Source organism: Entelurus aequoreus, linkage group LG21 (genome assembly GCF_033978785.1).
Source record: "Entelurus aequoreus isolate RoL-2023_Sb linkage group LG21, RoL_Eaeq_v1.1, whole genome shotgun sequence".
Classification (NCBI taxonomy): domain Eukaryota; kingdom Metazoa; phylum Chordata; class Actinopteri; order Syngnathiformes; family Syngnathidae; genus Entelurus; species Entelurus aequoreus.
In genome coordinates this window covers 6,746,820-6,768,742 of record NC_084751.1, presented here as the reverse complement: position 1 = coordinate 6,768,742, position 21,923 = coordinate 6,746,820, and the positions used below count along the sequence as shown (strand labels likewise).

At 42.8% G+C, this 21,923-nt stretch overlaps 1 protein-coding gene across 4 annotated transcripts; it reads right to left on the bottom strand.

Moving 5' to 3' along the window:
* Positions 1-465: 465 nt before the first annotated feature.
* LOC133638234 (protein FAM171A2-like) lies at positions 466-21,278 on the bottom strand. 4 transcript variants are annotated; one of them, XM_062030629.1, is made up of 8 exons: positions 21,109-21,278; positions 3,727-3,954; positions 3,550-3,642; positions 3,281-3,442; positions 2,998-3,177; positions 2,809-2,922; positions 2,620-2,746; positions 466-2,555 (listed from the first exon to the last, which is right to left on the bottom strand). In XM_062030629.1, exons 1-8 carry the CDS (start codon positions 21,119-21,121, stop codon positions 1,139-1,141), a joined length of 2,334 nt encoding a protein of 777 aa, XP_061886613.1. In that variant the 5' UTR covers positions 21,122-21,278; the 3' UTR covers positions 466-1,138. The 4 variants fall into 4 exon arrangements, with proteins under 4 accessions (XP_061886613.1, XP_061886609.1, XP_061886610.1 ...); XM_062030625.1 differs by lacking the exon at positions 21,109-21,278 and adding an exon at positions 7,678-7,878; XM_062030626.1 differs by lacking the exon at positions 21,109-21,278 and adding an exon at positions 7,678-7,878 and having other exon boundaries at positions 3,281-3,439.
* Positions 21,279-21,923: the final 645 nt, after the last annotated feature.

Genomic DNA, 21,923 nt, shown 5'->3' with positions numbered 1-21,923 from the left:
ACTACAATTGAAAAATATCCGTATGTAGTTATTGCTCTTCAAAAGAAAAAAGAAACGACAATTCAATGACCAAAACATACACTGATCTAGCAGAAACCAAAAAAAAAAAAGACCAAAATATATATTTTACACAGTTCAACACCGGAACCGGAAGTTGCTGTTTACAGACCAACCTGCAGACTGGCTTGTGGAAAAAAGTGTGTTGTGTAACCTGCGTCAAAAAGATCCGATAATTATTGAGCAATATGTTTTTTATGAGTGCAGAGGAAACAGAAGAACGCTTTACTTACTGTATATTTATGGTATTTCAAAATAAATCAGTTGTTCTTTAATTCCATTCATGAAACCCAAATATCAATGACCAAAACATCATCATTTTGATTATTCTGCTCTGTTTGCTCCTTTTTCCACGTGTTTTGTTTCAAGCGTATCCTTTCAAAATAAGATGCTCTGCAGCGACTGAGTGGGGGAACACATTTATTTTGTATTTTGCAGCATGTACACAAAGAGTTCACAACTCCACCCTCCTCCTCCTCCCGTGATTGGAAAGTCCTACACGCAGCAAACAACACTACAAAACTTTTACTTTGAAAGCCATAAGAAGAAGTTAGTGTAAACATGGACGACCGGAAGTGAGCTTTATTACAAGGTAAACTTTTTCCACACAAACATCTACGCATGCAGGTGGCGGACAAAGAAGAAGATGAGCCATGTGGACCAGCAGGCGGCGCTAGACCAGGCCTGGGTGGAAGCCTCCATGCAAAGCGGACCCTCCTGGAGGGAAGGCACTTGGAGGAGAGGACAAGGATTCAAGTAGCCACGCCCAAAGGGGGCAGGGGGCGGGGCCAATGGAAGTGGTCCGGGTGGTGTCGTTACTGGTCTTGCAAACACGTGACAAACTATCTAAGGAAGAACTGTCCACCTTGGCTCTCTGGCGCCTCTGCAGGACCACAGTGGTAGTGCGGGACAACACAGCAGTGGAAGCTGACCTCAGCAGATCAGCACCGAGAGGAGAAGTTTCAGAAAAAAGGTTGGGTATCCAATCACCGTGGTAACCAGTGGGACGTGACAAGGAGGTCAAAGTGCGAGCAGGAAACAGAGAAGGTGTTCTTGTGCTTTTTGAAACCAAGAAGGTTCCTCACTTCCTGGGATGGAACACCATGAGAGGCCTGTCTTCAATCTTCTGCCACGGACTCTTCTTGTTCTCCTCCTTGTCATCCGGGTCGTCCTCGGGACTGGTCATGGAGTCACGGCGGGTGTCGCTGTTGCTGCTTCGGCTGCTTCGCCCTTTTCTCGGTATAGTGGATCCTCGGGAAGACGGTTCGTCATCCAGGAGGGGGGTGAGAGAATTCTCTTCGGGGGACACCGGGCGTCCCTCGCCGCTGCTGGGGTCGCTGTGGTCAGGGTAGGCCAGCTTGGAGTAACTTTTGCCGGCGCCGTGTGCCTTTCGCCCCGACTCCCAGCGCTCGTCTTTCCCCTTCCGGTTGATGGCGGACTTGCGCTCGTGAGCCTCCAGCGGAGGTTCCAGGTTGACATCTCTGGCACAGCTGCCGCCTCCAAATCCGCCCCCGCTGAGGTCGTTTCCAGGGTCAATGTAGGAGTGGCGTACGTGAGCATTGGCGCGTCCATCCAAGGAAATAAACCAGGCTCTGGGGTGCTGCTTCACGCCCAGTTCCATCAGCTTCTTCTCGGTCAGAGCTTGCAGTTCTCCATTCATCTGAGCCATGGTGGAGTCATTGAAGAGCACGGGGATGGTCACAGGTCCTCCTGAGGTGTCGGATGCCCAGCTCAGCTCCTCCGAGTCATCGCCATGTGAGGCACTTTGCTGCTGGCCTTGCTTCTGGACCTGATGGTGCTGTTGGCCTCCCATCTGGACTCCATCTTTGTCCGCTTCCTTCTGCTCCTTGCCATCTTTTGCGGCAAACTCGGAGGGCAGGCGCATGTAGTGGGCGGGGATGACCAGGGTTGGCACCATGCTGCGGTACATGTTCTCCTTCATCTGGTCGATTGAGCTGCAGAAGATGATCTGACCCGGTTGGGTGTTGAGGGAGGTGGGTCGGGCCAGGCTGTCAGCTGCTGCCGCAGAATATTCCGGAGGTTTGTCGGGCTGGTTTGGCACATACCCTTGGAAGCGCGGCGGCGATGGCGGGTCAGAGGAGTAACCGCGATTGTCGTTGGCATTGTGGTGTGGGTGGTAGTCGGACTCTGCAACTTCCATCGGACCGTAACCGCGGTTGTAGTCTTCGTGCAGCAGCGGGTTGTCCAGGTTGTTGGTGTCCGTCGCTCGGGTGACCTTCATGGGGAAGCTTTCGCCACGCTGGGAGGCAGGCGCCATCTTTCCCTTGGCGTGTCGCAGCATGTGAGCTGGAACATGCTTGGTCAAGTCTTCTCGGGAGGAGGACAGGTCCGACTTGTCGTTAGACGGACCGGACTCCACGTGACCGCCGCATATGAGATTGAGGCGCGAAGTGGACGTGCCTTGGTCCCTCTTGGCGCCATTCACGTTGGAGGGGAGGGCCTTCCCGAGCTGTCGACGAGGTTTCAAACACCGACGCCTAGAAGCAAGTACACTAAGGTCACACGCACGTCACATCTGGACTGTGACATTGTGTGACCGACCTGCAGTAGTAGAGTAGCACGCATAGTAGGACGAGCACCAGCAGCGCCAACGAACCCAAGATGGCCAGCAGGAACAATGTGTGGTAGGTGGTGATGTCCCTCAGGCCTGGATGGCTCAGTCCCAGACCTGCAACATGAGACCATTAAGAAACTTCTAGGGGGTTCTTTGGGGAAGGTGGGAGGAGTTACCTGAGGAGGTGGGGAAGGCTGCTAACCAGTAACCCAGTTGAGGAACCACAACGTTCCACACAAACCGAGAGCCGTCCTTCTGGATGTAACCTGTCCCATTGCGGACCCACAGTCCTGCAGGTCAAACACGAGCCCGTTGATGCCATGCACCAACCTTCAGAGATGATGATGATGACGACTCTCCCTCACCTGTCTTGGGTTGATACATCCAGGTAGGAACGCTGGTTGCCATCCTGTTGCGGGTGTCAGCAGGAAGCGGCACGGAGATGTGGATAGAGTCCGACACCTGGATAGGGACACCGTCTTTGTCCAAGAGCTGAACGCTGACGACTGCCAGCGGCGTGAGATCGGTCCAAACTGCTTCTGCAGCTGAAAGACAAGTTCTTCACCTTCAGCGCAGTTTTACTTTTCTTTGCCAGGAACACCTGGTGGACTCAAGCCAGCGGAAGCCATCTTGGTCTGTGTTGCTCACCTGAGCTGTTGGTCTCTCGGCCCAGCAGGAACGGGAAGTCACCGACCTCATACTGACTCCTGGCGGTGGTCAGCGAGGCCGACAGCGTGGTGTCGTTGGAGTCGGGCGGAAGCTGCAGCGACTTTCTCTGAAGTTGCACCAGCGGCTGCTTGGCGCCACCTGCTGGGTCACACAGGTAGACGTTCAGAGTTGTCGTTCCAACAAGAACAAAGAACACATCCTACAACCAGGGGACTGCTGGAACAGCTTGGACTTTTTTGAGATCTTACCTGGTGAGCCGGACAGAACCTGCAGGACGTCGTCGTAAAGCATGAGCGTTCCGGGCCGCTGTGCCAGCAGGTACAAGCTGACAGAGGCGTAAACTAGGAAGTCAAAGATGAAGAAGCATGGTGGAAGTCTGTGGTGGGCGGGGCCTCAAGTGTCAATCAAACAAAAGCTTGTCTTACGGGGGACACGGCCCGAGTACCACGGCACCGAGTTGGTGATGTAGTTGGCTTTGGAGGCGCTGATGATGACCCATGTCCCCGCCCGGTACGTGAAGCTGACCCTCAGCACGCCGTCATCGTTTGCCTGAGCGGACGTCAGGATGCTGTGGTTGGCGTGAACCTCCACCAAGGCTTTGGCCAGCGGGGACAAGTCACTGTTGTCCAAAACCTGGACTTTGATTTGGACCTCTGCAACACAGCACACGCGTGTTACCATCAAACATGATAGTAGCATGTTAAAGGCCTACTGAAAGCCACTACTACCGACCACGCAGTCTGATAGTTTATATATCAATGATGAAATCTTAACATTATAACACATGCCAATACGGCCGGGTTAACTTATAAAGTGACATTTTAAATTTGCCGCTAAACTTCCGGTTCGAAACGCCTCTGAGGATGACGTATGCGCGTGACGTAGCCCGACGAACACGGGTATGCCTTCCACATTGAAGCCAATACGAAAAAGCTCTGTTTTCATTTCATAATTCCACAGTATTCTGGACATCTGTGTTCGTGAATCTGTTTCAATCATGTTCATTGCATTATGAAGAAGGAAGCTGAGCAAGCAAAGAAGAAAGTTGTCGGTGCGAAATGGACGTATTTTTCGAACGTAGTCAGCAACAACAGTACACAGCCGGCGCTTCTTTGTTTACATTCCCGAAAGATGCAGTCAAGATGGAAGAACTCGGATAACAGAGACTCTAACCAGGAGGACCTTTGACTTCGATACACAGACGCCTGTAGAGAACTGGGACAACACAGACTCTTACCAGGATTACTTTGATTTGGATGACAAAGACGCAGACGTGCTACTGTGAGTATGCAGCTTTGGCTTTTTTTTGCGTATGTACGTAACTTTTTTAAAATATATAAGCTTTATGAACCTTGGGTTAGGTGAACGGTCTTTTGGGCTGAGTGATTGTGTGTGTTGATCATGTGTTTGAATTGTATTGGCGTGTTCTATGGAGCTAGGAGCTAGCATAGGAGCTAGGAGCTAGCATAACACGTACCGTACCGTACGTGCGCGTCACGTACGTAACTTTTTAAAAATATATAAGCTTTATGAACCTTGGGTTAGGTGAACGGTCTTTTGGGCTGAGTGATTGTGTGTGTTGATCAGGTGTTTGAATTGTATTGGCGTGTTCTATGGAGCTAGGAGCTAGCAGAGGAGCTAGGAGCTAGCATAACAAACACGCAGGTGTTATTATGCAGGATTAATTTGTGGCATATTAAATATAAGCCTGGTTGTGTTGTCTCTAATAGAGTATATATATGTCTTGTGTTTATTTACTGTTGTAGTCATTCCCAGCTGAATATCAGGTACCGTGAGTATGCAGCCTTGGCTGCTAAACATTCGATAACTTGACCGTATGTGCGCGTCACGTACGTAACTTTTTAAAAATATATAAGCTTTATGAACCTTGGGTTAGGTAAACGGTCTTTTGGGCTGAGTGATTGTGTGTGTTGATCAGGTGTTTGAATTGTATTGGCGTGTTCTATGGAGCTAGGAGCTAGCATAGGAGCTAGGAGCTAGCATAACAAACACGCAGGTGTTTTTATGCAGGATTAATTTGTGGCATATTAAATATAAGCCTGGTTGTGTTGTGGCTAATAGAGTATATATATGTCTTGTGTTTATTTACTGTTGTAGTCATTCCCAGCTGAATATCAGGTACCGTGAGTATGCAGCCTTGGCTGCTAAACATTTGATAGCTTGACCGTACGTGCGCGTCACGTACGTAACTTTTTAAAAATATATAAGCTTTATGAACCTTGGGTTAGGTAAACGGTCTTTTGGGCTGAGTGATTGTGTGTGTTGATCAGGTGTTTGAATTGTATTGGCGTGTTCTATGGAGCTAGGAGCTAGCAGAGGAGCTAGGAGCTAGCGTAACAAACACGCAGGTGTTTTTATGCAGGATTAATTTGTGGCATATTAAATATAAGCCTGGTTGTGTTGTGGCTAATAGAGTATATATATGTCTTGTGTTTATTTACTGTTGTAGTCATTCCCAGCTGAATATCAGGTCACCCCCGCCTCTCACAGCATCTTCCCTATCTGAATAGCTTCAACTCCCCACTAGTCCTTCACTTGCACTTTACTCATCCACAAATCTTTCATCCTCGCTCAAATTAATGGGGAAATTGTCGCTTTCTCAGTCCGAATCTCTCTCACTTCATGCGGCCATCATTGTAAACAATAGGGAACTTTGCGTATATGTTCAACTGACTACGTCACGCTACTTCCGGTAGGTGCAAGCCTTTTTTTTATCAGATACCAAAAGTTGCAATCTTTATCGTCGTTGTTCTATACTAAATCCTTTCAGCAAAAATATGGCAATATCGCGAAATGATCAAGTATGACACATAGAATAGATCTGCTATCCCCGTTTAAATACAAAAAATTCATTTCAGTAGGCCTTTAACATGGTGCTAGGTCAGCATCAAATACAATGTTAGCACATTAGCATGACGCTGGGTCAGTATCAAACACAATGTTGGCATGATGCTAGGTCACTATCACACACTTTTCACCATCAAACATAATGGTAGCATGTTAGCATGTTGCTAGGTCAGCATCAAATACAATGTTAGCACATTAGCATGACGCTGGGTCAGTATCAAACACAATGTTGGCATGATGCTAGGTCACTATCACACACTTTTCACCATCAAACATAATGGTAGCATGTTAGCATGTTGCTAGGTCAGCATCAAATACAATGTTAGCACATTAGCATGACGCTGGGTCAGTATCAAACACAATGTTGGCATGATGCTAGGTCACTATCACACACTTTTCACCATCAAACATAATGGTAGCATGTTAGCATGTTGCTAGGTCAGCATCAAACACAATGTTAGCACATTAGCATGACATTAGGTCACTATGACACAAGTTATCATGTTAGCATGACGTTAGGTCAGTGACAAACTTGTTAGCATGACACTAAGTTAGCATCAAACACAATGTTAACATGTTAGTATGATGCTAGGTGACCATCATATTAGCATTACGCAAGGTCAGCATCAAACACATGTTAGCTTGACGCTAGGTCAGCATCAAACACATGTAAGCAGTACGTTCATGAGCATGAAAAACAACGTTAGCATGACGCTAGGTCAACATCATACACAACGTTAGCATGTTAGCATGAGGCTAGGTCAACATCATACACAACGTTAGCATGTTAGCATGAGGCTAGGTCAGCATCAAACACATGTAAGCAGTACGTTCATGAGCATGAAAAACAACGTTAGCATGACGCTAAATCAACATCATACAGAACGTTAGCATGTTAGCATGAGGCTAGGTCAGCATCAAACACATGTAAGCAGTACGTTCATGAGCATGAAAAACAACGTTAGCATGACGCTAGGTAAACATCATACACAACGTTAGCATGTTAGCATGAGGCTAGGTCAGCATCAAACACATGTAAGCAGTACGTTCATGAGCATGAAAAACAACGTTAGCATGAAGCTAGGTCAACATCATTAGCATGGTAGCATATTAGCATGCTAGCATGTGTCATGTGACTGCCGGATGTGGGTCATGCTGGGGTTGTTGCCATGGAAACCCCCCTCCGCCTGGCCCTCCCCCCTTCCCCCCATGCTGAACTGTCCAGGACAATGCACGTATGTAACGCGCATGCGTGACGTCATGAAGCATTGACGTCGATTTGGGTCTTTGTGCATCCGAGCGCGTGCACGCGGGAACACGATGTCGACGTAAGTCGCGCACGCGCGCGACCGGTAAAGATGATGAAGCCTTGCGCGTGCACGTTGTTGACATGAGCGCGTGTCTTGCATGACGAAGAAGAAGAAGAAGAAGAAGAAGAAGAAGACAAAGGCAACCACGCCCATGTCGTCATCGTGCAGCAGCAGCGCGTGCGTGAGGAGAGATCTTACCAAATTGCTCGTGCACGGATTTGGCCTCCCAGAGCGCGCACACGGAGGCCCAGACGAGCACACGACACACGCGCACGGCCGCCATCGTCGCAGCTACATGCCTCGCTTTCCCGCCACACTCATGTCCGCGGCGCCACACGCGCGCGCGCCGAGGCGTCGTCGTCCTCTTGTTGGGAGCGCCGTGCACGCGCAGAGCAGCGTCCTCTAATGGCGGCCGGAAGAAGTGCGCCTGTTGCAGTGACACACAGCGGCCGGCAGGGGGCGGGAGACACCTTCCTGTCCTCCCGCAATGTGACGTCATGTGGGTTTACGGCGTCACGTGATCATAACCCTAACCCTAACCAACAATGGTAATAGACAACATAGCAACAATGGTAATAGACAACATACCAACAATGGTAATAGACAATATACTAACAATGGTAATAGACAACATAGCAACAATGGTAATAGACAACATACCAACAATGGTAATAGACAACATAGCAACAATGGTAATAGACAACATACCAACAATGGTAATAGACAACATAGCAACAATGGTAATAGACAACATACCAACAATGGTAATAGACAATATACCAACAATGGTAATAGACAACATACCAACAATGGTAATAGACAACATAGCAACAATGGTAATAGACAATATACCAACAATGGTAATAGACAACATACCAACAATGGTAATAGACAATATACCAACAATGGTAATAGACAACATAGCAACAATGGTAATAGACAACATACCAACAATGGTAATAGACAACATAGCAACAATGGTAATAGACAACATAGCAACAATGGTAATAGACAACATAGCAAAAATGGTAATAGACAACATAGCAACAATAGTAATAGACAACATAGCAATGGTAATAGACAATATACCAACAATGGTAATAGACAACATACCAACAATGGTAATAGACAATATACTAACAATGGTAATAGACAACATAGCAACAATGGTAATAGACAACATACCAACAATGGTAATAGACAACATAGCAACAATGGTAATAGACAACATACCAACAATGGTAATAGACAACATAGCAACAATGGTAATATACAACATACCAACAATGGTAATAGACAATATACCAACAATGGTAATAGACAACATACCAACAATGGTAATAGACAACATAGCAACAATGGTAATAGACAACATACCAACAATGGTAATAGACAACATACCAACAATGGTAATAGACAACATAGCAATAATGGTAATAGACAACATACCAACAATGGTAATAGACAATATACCAACAATGGTAATAGACAACATACCAACAATGGTAATAGACAACATAGCAACAATGGTAATAGACAACATACCAACAATGGTAATAGACAATATACCAACAATGGTAATAGACAACATACCAACAATGGTAATAGACAACATAGCAACAATGGTAATAGACAATATACCAACAATGGTAATAGACAACATACCAACAATGGTAATAGACAATATACCAACAATGGTAATAGACAACATAGCAACAATGGTAATAGACAACATACCAACAATGGTAATAGACAACATAGCAACAATGGTAATAGACAACATAGCAACAATGGTAATAGACAACATAGCAAAAATGGTAATAGACAACATAGCAACAATAGTAATAGACAACATAGCAATGGTAATAGACAATATACCAACAATGGTAATAGACAACATACCAACAATGGTAATAGACAACATAGCAATAATGGTAATAGACAACATACCAACAATGGTAATAGACAACATAGCAACAATGGTAATAGACAACATACCAACAATGGTAATAGACAATATACCAACAATGGTAATAGACAACATACCAACAATGGTAATAGACAACATACCAACAATGGTAGTAGACAATATACCAACAATGGTAATAGACAACATACCAACAATGGTAATAGACAACATACCAACAATGGTAATAGACAACATAGCAATAATGGTAATAGACAACATAGCAACAATGGTAATAGACAACATACCAACAATGGTAATAGACAACATAGCAACAATGGTAATAGACAACATACCAACAATGGTAATAGACAACATACCAACAATGGTAATAGACAATATACCAACAATGGTAATAGACAACATACCAACAATGGTAATAGACAACATACCAACAATGGTAATAGACAACATAGCAATAATGGTAATAGACAACATAGCAACAATGGTAATAGACAACATACCAACAATGGTAATAGACAACATAGCAACAATGGTAATAGACAACATACCAACAATGGTAATAGACAACATACCAACAATGGTAATAGACAACATAGCAACAATGGTAATAGACAACATACCAACAATGGTAATAGACAACATAGCAACAATAGTAATAGACAACATAGCAATGGTAATAGACAATATACCAACAATGGTAATAGACAACATACCAACAATGGTAATAGACAATATACCAACAATGGTAATAGACAACATACCAACAATGGTAATAGACAACATACCAACAATGGTAATAGACAACATAGCAATAATGGTAATAGACAACATACCAACAATGGTAATAGACAATATACCAACAATGGTAATAGACAACATACCAACAATGGTAATAGACAACATAGCAACAATGGTAATAGACAACATACCAACAATGGTAATAGACAATATACCAACAATGGTAATAGACAACATACCAACAATGGTAATAGACAACATAGCAACAATGGTAATAGACAATATACCAACAATGGTAATAGACAACATACCAACAATGGTAATAGACAATATACCAACAATGGTAATAGACAACATAGCAACAATGGTAATAGACAACATACCAACAATGGTAATAGACAACATAGCAACAATGGTAATAGACAACATAGCAACAATGGTAATAGACAACATAGCAAAAATGGTAATAGACAACATAGCAACAATAGTAATAGACAACATAGCAATGGTAATAGACAATATACCAACAATGGTAATAGACAACATACCAACAATGGTAATAGACAACATAGCAATAATGGTAATAGACAACATACCAACAATGGTAATAGACAACATAGCAACAATGGTAATAGACAACATACCAACAATGGTAATAGACAATATACCAACAATGGTAATAGACAACATACCAACAATGGTAATAGACAACATACCAACAATGGTAGTAGACAATATACCAACAATGGTAATAGACAACATACCAACAATGGTAATAGACAACATACCAACAATGGTAATAGACAACATAGCAATAATGGTAATAGACAACATAGCAACAATGGTAATAGACAACATACCAACAATGGTAATAGACAACATAGCAACAATGGTAATAGACAACATACCAACAATGGTAATAGACAACATACCAACAATGGTAATAGACAATATACCAACAATGGTAATAGACAACATACCAACAATGGTAATAGACAACATACCAACAATGGTAATAGACAACATAGCAATAATGGTAATAGACAACATAGCAACAATGGTAATAGACAACATACCAACAATGGTAATAGACAACATAGCAACAATGGTAATAGACAACATACCAACAATGGTAATAGACAACATACCAACAATGGTAATAGACAACATAGCAACAATGGTAATAGACAACATACCAACAATGGTAATAGACAACATAGCAACAATAGTAATAGACAACATAGCAATGGTAATAGACAATATACCAACAATGGTAATAGACAACATACCAACAATGGTAATAGACAATATACCAACAATGGTAATAGACAACATACCAACAATGGTAATAGACAACATACCAACAATGGTTTTACAGCATTTTTCTCTAAATTGTACTGTAATAAACTGTGGTGTCATTTTGGCATTTACAGTAATATACACTACATTTACAGTAATATACACTACATTCACAGTAATATACACTACATTTACAGTAATACACACTACATTCACAGTAATATACACTACATTTACAGTAATACACACTACATTCACAGTAATATACACTACATTTACAGTAATATACACACTACATTCACAGTAATATACACTACATTTACAGTAATACACACTACATTCACAGTAATATACACTACATTTACAGTAATATACACACTACATTCACAGTAATATACACTACATTTACAGTAATACACACTACATTCACAGTAATATACACTACATTTACAGTAATATACACACTACATTCACAGTAATATACACTACATTCACAGTAATATACACTACATTTACAGTAATATACACACTACATTCACAGTAATATACACTACATTTACAGTAATACACACTAGATTTACAGTAATATACGCTACATTTACAGTAATATACACTACATTCACAGTAATATACACTACATTTACAGTAATATACACTACATTCATAGTAATATACACTACATTCACAGTAATATACACTACATTTACAGTAATATACACTACATTTACAGTAATATACACTACATTCACAGTAATATACACTACATTTACAGTAATACACACTACATTCACAGTAATATACACTACATTTACAGTAATATACACTACATTTACAGTAATATACACTACATTTACAGTAATACACACTACATTCACAGTAATATACACTACATTTACAGTAATATACACTACATTCACAGTAATATACACTACATTCACAGTAATATACGCTACATTTACAGTAATACACACTACATTTACAGTAATATACGCTACATTCACAGTAATATACACTACATTTACAGTAATACACACTACATTTACAGTAATATACACTACATTCACAGTAATATACACTACATTTACAGTAATATACACTACATTCACAGTAATATACACTACATTCACAGTAATATACGCTACATTTACAGTAATATACACTACATTCACAGTAATACACACTACATTTACAGTAATACACACTACATTTACAGTAATATACGCTACATTCACAGTAATATACACTACATTTACAGTAATATACTGTATTAGAATTTCTGACCTTTTGACCTATATTTCTTGTCTTTTAAGAATGTCCGCTCATTTTCAATAGTCTTGTATTTTTGTGCCATTGAATGGAGCAGTTGTGGGACAAAAGTGAATATTAAGTCGTGCCAAACTGTCTACAGAATGTGTTGACTGTCTGAAGGATTGGAGTTGTTATGGAACAGATAGGAAAAGCAAAACAAGACATTGATGCACTCGACAAGGAACGATGACGCACAAGAGACATATAAATGATGGCAGAAGACCGGAACTCGGGAGTGATTTTGGCTTGTGTGTGTCTTGTTGGCTCCGGAGTAACTTGTGGTTTGTCTGCACGACCAACTCAATTCAACCTGCACTTCTGATAATGGGTAAATACATTTGTTGTACTAAATTACTTTTGTTGCCTGCTTAAGCTTCGGACATCCACTACATACACTACATTCACAGTAATATACACTACATTTACAGTAATATACACTACATTTACAGTAATATACACTACATTCACAGTAATATACACTACATTTACAGTAATATACTACATTCACAGTAATATACACTACATTTACAGTAATATACACTACATTTACAGTAATATACACTACATTCACAGTAATATACACTACATTTACAGTAATATACACTACATTCACAGTAATATACACTACATTCACAGTAATATACACTACATTTACAGTAATACACACTACATTTACAGTAATATACACTACATTCACAGTAATATACACTACATTCACAGTAATATACACTACATTTACAGTAATATACACCACATTCACAGTAATATACACTACATTTACAGTAATATACACTACATTTACAGTAATACACACTACATTCACAGTAATATACACTACATTTACAGTAATATACACTACATTTACAGTAATACACACTACATTCACAGTAATATACACTACATTTACAGTAATATACACTACATTTACAGTAATATACACTACATTTACAGTAATATACACTACATTTACAGTAATATACTACATTCACAGTAATATACACTACATTCACAGTAATATACACCACATTCACAGTAATATACACTACATTTACAGTAATATACACTACATTCACAGTAATATACACTACATTTACAGTAATACACACTACATTCACAGTAATATACACTACATTTACAGTAATATACACTACATTTACAGTAATACACACTACATTCACAGTAATATACACTACATTTACAGTAATATACACTACATTTACAGTAATATACTACATTCACAGTAATATACACTACATTTACAGTAATATACACTACATTCACAGCAATATACACTACATTTACAGTAATATACACTACATTCACAGTAATATACACTACATTTACAGTAATATACACTACATTCACAGTAATATACACTACATTTACAGTAATATACACCACATTCACAGTAATATACACTACATTTACAGTAATATACACTACATTTACAGTAATACACACTACATTCACAGTAATATACACTACATTTACAGTAATATACACTACATTTACAGTAATACACACTACATTCACAGTAATATACACTACATTTACAGTAATATACACTACATTTACAGTAATACACTACATTTACAGTAATATACACTACATTTACAGTAATATACTACATTCACAGTAATATACACTACATTCACAGTAATATACACTACATTTACAGTAATACACTACATTTACAGTAATATACACTACATTTACAGTTATATACACTACATTTACAGTTATATACACCACATTCACAGTAATATACACTACATTCACAGTAATATACACTACATTTACAGTAATATACACTACATTCACAGTAATATACACCACAGTCACAGTAATATACACTACATTTACAGTAATAATATACACTACATTCACAGTAATATACACTACATTCACAGTAATATACACTACATTCACAGTAATATACACAACATTTACAGTAATATACACTACATTTAAAGTAATAATATACACTACATTCACAGTAATATACACTACATTTACAGTTATATACACAACATTCACAGTAATATACACTACATTCACAGTAATATACACTACATTTACAGTTATATACACAACATTCACAGTAATATACACTACATTCACAGTAATATACACTACATTTACAGTTATATACACAACATTCACAGTAATATACACTACATTCACAGTAATATACACTACATTCACAGTAATATACACTACATTTACAGTTATATACACAACATTCACAGTAATATACACTACATTCACAGTAATATACACTACATTTACAGTAATACACTACATTTACAGTTATATACACAACATTCACAGTAATATACACTACATTCACAGTAATATACACTACATTCACAGTAATATACACTACATTTACAGTTATATACACAACATTCACAGTAATATACACTACATTCACAGTAATATACACTACATTCACAATAATATACACTACATTCACAGTAATATACACTACATTCACAGTAATATACACTACATTTACAGTTATATACACAACATTCACAATAATATACACCACATTCACAGTAATATACACTACATTTGGAGGTGAAATGATTGCAACTTACCATCATTTTTTTACATTTTAGTTTAAAAAAATCTCCCAATGAAATGCCTAAAACAAGTGACTAATACTAGTATTGACTGTTAGAAGCGGACCTCTGGGGCCAAACATCAGTGCCCTGGGGCCAAACATCAGTGCCCTGGGGCCAAACATCAGTGCCCTGGGACCAAACATCAGTGCCCTGGGGCCAAACATCAGTGCCCTGGGGCCAAACATCAGTGCTCTGGGGCCAAACATCAGTGCTCTGGGGCCAAACATCAGTGCTCTGGGGCCAAACATCAGTGCCCTGGGGCCAAACATCAGTGCCCTGGGACCAAACATCAGTGCTCTGGGGCCAAACATCAGTGCCCTGGGGCCAAACATCAGTGCCCTGGGGCCAAACATCAGTGCCCAGGGGCCAAACATCAGTGCCCTGGGGCCAAACATAAGTGCCCTGGGGCCAAACATCAGTGCCCTGGGGCAAAACATCAGTGCTCTGGGGCCACACATCAGTGCTCTGGGGCCAAACATAAGTGCCCTGTGGCCCTCAGTAGAAACACTTTGACACCTTCCATCCACATCATATTAGTTACAACTTTACATTGACCACATTCATCATGTACACAGAGTCAGGGGAAGAGAGAGCCGATAATTCTGGCAGGAGGGAGGATGAGTTCTTCAGGGGCGGTGCAGGCGGGCTCCTCCGAGAACTGCCGGGACAGGGCATCAGCCTTGGTATTGCGGGAGCCCGGCCTTAAAGAGAGGATGTAGTCAAACCGACAAAAATATTGGGGCCATCGGGCCTGCCGGTCATTTAGCCTTATGGCTGACCGGACATGTAGGAGGTTGCGGTGATCCGTGAGGACCTGAAAGTGGTGCTTGGCCCCCTCAAGCCAGTGTCTCCACTCCGCCAAAGCGTTGTGGACTGCCAGCAGATTCCTGTTACCGTCATCATAGTTACGTTCAGCGGGGGACAAGCGTCTGGAAAAGTAAGCACATGGATGGATGCTGTTGTCCAGTTTGGAGAACTGGGACAATACCGCCCCAATCCAAGAATCGGAGGCGTCCACCTCTACAATAAATGGACAGTCAGGATCTAGGTGAACAAGGATAGGCGCGGAGACAAAACTCTTCTTGAGGTTCCAGAAAGCCATCCTGGCCTCTTGGGTCCACTGAAAGGGAATGTTGGTTGAAGTGCGAGCATGGAGTGGAGCGGCCAGCTTACTAAAGTCCTTAATAAAGCGCATGTAGAATCCAGCGAATCCCAGGAAGCGCCTCAGCTCCGTCCGAGTAGAGGGCTGGGGCCACTTCACCACCGCCTCCACCTTCTTGGGGTCAGCCTTGATGTGGCCCTTTTCAATAATAAAGCCCAGGAAGTCAACAGATGGTGTGTAGAACTCACATTTCTCGGCTTTCACGAAGAGGCGGTTTTCCAGGAGTCGCTGAAGTACGAGGCGGACGTGTCGGTGATGCTCTTGCAGATCCTTAGAAAAATAAGAATATCGTCAAGGTAAACAACAACAAAACGATCGATCATGTCTCTGAGCACGTCGTTAGCAAGGGCTTGGAAGACGGCAGGCGCGTTGGTGAGTCCGAACGGCATGCCTCGGTACTCAAAGTGGCCCAGGTGAGCATTGAATGGCGTCTTTCACTCATCATCCTCCTTGATGCGTACCAGATGGCATGCATTGCGTAAATCCAATACAGTGAAGACGGTGGCAGGGGCGAGAGGCTCGAAGGAAGAGCTCAGGAGGGGTAGTGGGTACTTGTTCTTAACGGTGATGCAGTTGAGTTGTCGATAGTCAATACACGGTCTTAACAAGCCGTCCTTTTTTGTTTCTGGTGATGATCCCAGAAGCGAGAGACTCTGAGATGTAATCCCTCATGGCTTGCTTCTCGGGGAGAGACTAATTATACAGGCGGCTGGAGGGAAGGACCGCGTTGAGGAGCAGGTCTATCACACAATCGTTGGGTCTGTGGGGCGGAAGAAAAAAGGGCTGGTTCCTTGCTGAAGACATCCGCCAGGTCATGGTAAGCCTGAGGGACTCTGGAGAGATCTGAAGGTGGTGGGTCTCCTGCAGTAGAACTATAGTCGCCTTGTTTTTAATGGCGATCTGTTCGATGACGTTGTGTTTAGCGGTGGTAAGGCCTTCAACGTTGAGCTGCAGTAACGCTAAACCAACTAGGCTTTTTGCGGTCTGCAGACGTGGTAAAGACATTAGTTTCGCTTTTGTAGGCTTTTTGAACCTGTAAGCTACTCGTGGGGTAGGCCGCATAGAGGCTGTCTTTGCCTGCGAGGGACCCCAGTAAACCAACTGCCTGGCATCGCCCCGGCAAACATCAGACGAGAAGCAGCCACACTGGCCCTCTCCCGAAAGGCACAGACCAGCGAATCCCACCTCCTCCATAAGATCGTCACAGAAACTCCACGACGTATGCGCCTTAAGTCAAGGCGCCCCTTTTCCATGCAAGCCCACGAGCTGCTCAGCACAACATCAGCTGATACTTCCAAGGCCATCTGGGTCAAGACGAGATGGAGAGAACAGTGGAAGTTAGCAGAACCATCTAGGCTGCACCACTACATCGATGACCCCACAGACGTCTCCGGCCAGGAACTGCCCCGGAAGCAGTGGACAACCCTCGACCGCTCGAGGACCGGCGTCGGACGCTACGGAGCAGCGATGAAGAGGTGGGGACTTGCGGATAGTGCCTCCTGCGAGTGTGGGGACTCTGTCCAAAAAGTAGAGCACATAGTCACTAGTTGCCCCAAACACCGGCCACCGAATGGCAAACAAGGTCTGATTGACCTGGATGATGACACGTTGACCTGGCTCGCCTCAACAGAGCTGCAAGTCTAAAGACACACGACAGAAGAAGGAAGGTGGTGAGTTGGGTTTGGGTCTGCAGGGGGGAGGCACTGCCGATCTGAGGCAGTGTGCATAGCAGGGAGTGCTCCATGCCAGGATCTTGCCAGATAACCAGATGACCCCTAATATGTGGGGGTCATGTTGACACAGCCAAGAACAGCAGAGGACAAGAGGGGCTACTGGGGCATCTAGTACCCAGAGGCTGATGGTCTCAGTATGGTTGCCCGAGAGGGTCAACGATAGGGGCATAGTGCAGTGTTTGATGGGGCCCAAAGGGTGTCCGTCCAGGGCTTGAGCGGAGATGAAGGCGTCGAGGGGAGCTATGGGGATCCCGGCTTGTCGGGCGTACTCCAGGTCGATGAAGCTCTCGTCGGCCCCAGAGTCCAAGTAGGCCCCCACTGACAATGTCCTAGAGTTCCAGGCCAAGGTCGCAGGAAAAAGTATGCCAGGATTCTTTCTTTCTTTTAAGGTGGGGATGGTAGTATGGCTCACCAGGATCCCCTTGGCTGGTGAGCCAGATCTTTTGGCCGTAAGGGGCAGTTGCGGATGATGTGGTCCGCGAGGCCGCACTAGAGGCAGAGGTGTTGCCGAAATCTTCTCTCCCATTCCTCGAATGACAATCAAGATCTGCCTATTTGCATAGGCTCTGTGACGGTGGCAGGAGACAAAGTCGGGGGCAGGTCAGGGTAGGGGTGCAGACGAGAAGCTGGCAGAGGTAAGGGCTCTTTCTGCTGCACGTTCCACAAGTGTTTGGTCGAAGAGCAGCGCCAGTTCGATGAGCTCGCGGCATAGGACCGTCGATCCCGCAGCAAACCGTCCTTAATGGTCTCACTCAGGCCTCTCCTGTAGGCGCTCTGAAGTACCTTGTCACCCCATTCGCTGTCTGCTGCCAGCGTGCGGAACTCCAGAGTGTAAGCGGCCACGGAGCGGGAGCCCTGCCGGATGGTGTGAAGCCTGGCGGCGGCATCCCCTCCATCGGGTGGGTGATCGAAGACGGCTTGGAACTCCGTTCGAAAAGCGGCATAATTGGAGCTCAAACCCAAAGTCTTATTAATGGCTGCCGTGGCCCACCTTAATGCCGGTACAGAGAGCAGGGAAATAACAAAAGCTATCTTGGCCCCATCGGTAGCATAACGAGAAGGTTGGTGTTGAAAGATGAATTCACACTATACCAGGGAGCCTCAGCAAAGTTCAAAATCTCCCTCGAAAGACTTAGGGCTGGCACTTTGGGTTCCCGGGGTTGAGACTGTCCTCCCGTGACGGGTGTCGCTGTGGCGCCAAGGTCAGACTGTGCGGGCGCCGTAACACAAACTATTCAAATGTTTTATTGACAAACTATTCAAATGTTTTATTGACAAACTATTGAAATGTTTTATTGACAGACTATTAAAATGTTTTATTGACAAACTATTAAAATGTTTTATTGACAAACTATTGAAATGTTTTATTGACAGACTATTAAAATGTTTTATTGACAAACTATTCAAATGTTTTATTGACAAACTATTCAAATGTTTTATTGACAAACTATTCAAATGTTTTATTGACAAACTATTGAAATGTTTTATTGACAGACTATTAAAATGTTTTATTGACAAACTATTCAAATGTTTTATTGACAGACTATTCAAATGTTTTATTGACAAACTATTGAAATGTTTTAATGACAGACTATTCAAATGTTTTATTGACAAACTATTCAAATGTTTTATTGACAGACTATTGAAATGTTTTATTGACAAACTATTGAAATGTTTTATTGACAGACTATTAAAATGTTTTATTGACAAACTATTCAAATGTTTTATTGACAAACTATTCAAATGTTTTATTGACAGACTATTCAAATGTTTTATTGACAAACTATCTTCTGACTTGACACCCTTCATGTTGTTCATGAGTAAAAATGGACACTTTTTAACAATCACAGAGAAACAATATTATCAGGATCTATATCAGTATCAGTGTGTGGTGTGGTGTGGTCCTCGTACTATATCATTACCAGTGTGTGGTGTGGTGTGGTCCTGGCACTATATCAGTATCAGTGTGTGGTGCGGTGTGGTCCTGGTACTATATCAGTATCAGTGTGTGGTGCGGTGTGGTCCTCGTACTATATCATTACCAGTGTGTGGTGTGGTGTGGTCCTGGCACTATATCAGTATCAGTGTGTGGTGCGGTGTGGTCCTGGTACTATATCAGTATCAGTGTGTGGTGTGGTGTGGTCCTGGTACTTACTCATGTCCACTTGGTGTTGTTGTTGTTGTTGTTGTTGTTGTTGTTGGATCTTATCTGTACTTGGTGTGTTCTTGGTGTGGTCTGTGTACTTGTTGTGGTCTGTGTACTTGGTGTGGTCTGTGTTCTTGGTGTGGTCTGTCTACTTGGTGTGGTCTGTGTTCTTGGTGTGGTCTGTCTACTTGGTGTGGTCTGTGTTCTTGGTGTGGTCTGTGTACTTGGTGTTGTCTGTGTCCTTGGTGTGGGCTATGTCCTTGGTATGTTCTTGGTGTGATCCGTGTATTTGGTGTGTTCTTGATGTGTTTTTGGTGTGGTCTGTTTACTTTGTGTGTTCTTGGTGTGGTCTGTGTACTTGGTGTGGTCTGTGTTCTTGGTATGTTCCTGGTGTGGTCTGTGTACTTGGTGTGGTCTGTGTTCTTGGTGTGGTCTGTGTACTTGGTGTGTTTTTGGTGTGGTCTGTGTACTTGGTGTGTTCTTGGTGTGGTCTGTGTACTCGGTGTGGTCTGTGTTCTTGGTGTGGTCTATGTTTTTGGTGTGGTCTGTGTTCTTGGTGTGTTCTTGGTGTGGACTGTGTTAACTGTGTGGTCTATGTTCTTGGTGTGTTCTTGGTGTGACAGCATTGAGAAGACATCAAAGTCTACATTGATACCAAGTTCTGCATCAATGTCAATACTTACCAAGATCTTCCATGTTCTTCACCACCCAGACTTTGGCTTCCTCCCATGAAGATCTCAGGTAGTTCCCCTGATTTGTTGGATCTTGCTTTGCTTTTGAAGTTGTCGTGTGATTCTTGCCATGTTTCTTTGTCAAGTGCTCCTTCGTGAAGACATTTGTCCTAGTTTCAGTAGTGACATTTTCTGTGTCTCATTGGTAAACCTCATGATGGTGGTCTCTGGTCCTTGGTGGGCAGTGGGTGACACGTGCTCCAGGTCCATGTCTATCCTCCTGCTCTGGAGAAAGGAAACCACCTGCTGCTCCTGGTCGGAGCGCGCCTTGATCTTGATGACCACATCATCTATGCGGGAGTATTGCTCCAGCTGGTCCACTCTCCACTCCAGGTCCACGACGTGCTGGTCTTTATCCACCTTGTGGAGGCGTAGCTGTTTCACCTCCTCCAGTGGCCCCAGAAGATGCTCCTGCTGTGGTCATGCTGCACAGGAAGTGGAGGGTTAGCTTCAGCCTTTCCTTGTCCTAGTGTGGGTAATGTCCATCAATGCTAAGCTTATTAGCTATTAGCATGGTTAGCATGGCTAATGTCCAACAATGCTAAGCTATATTAGCTATTAGCATGGTTAGCGTGGCTAATGTCCAACAATGCTAAGCTATGTTAGCTATTAGCATGGTTAGCGTGGCTAATGTCCAACAATGCTAAGCTTATTAGCTATTAGCATGGTTAGCATGGCTAATGTCCAACAATGCTAAGCTATATTAGCTATTAGCATGGTTAGCGTGGCTAATGTCCAACAATGCTAAGCTATGTTAGCTATTAGCA

Coding starts and splice junctions, on each gene's coding strand:
- LOC133638234 (XM_062030625.1), bottom strand. CDS start 7,762: ATGGCGGCCGTGCGCGTGTGTCGTGTGCTCGTCTGGGCCTCCGTGTGC. Junction 3,955..7,677: donor ATCCGTGCACGAGCAATTTG/GTAAGATCTCTC, acceptor GCTGTGTTGCAG/AGGTCCAAATCAAAGTCCAG. Junction 3,178..3,280: donor CCGAGAGACCAACAGCTCAG/GTGAGCAACACA, acceptor CTTGTCTTTCAG/CTGCAGAAGCAGTTTGGACC.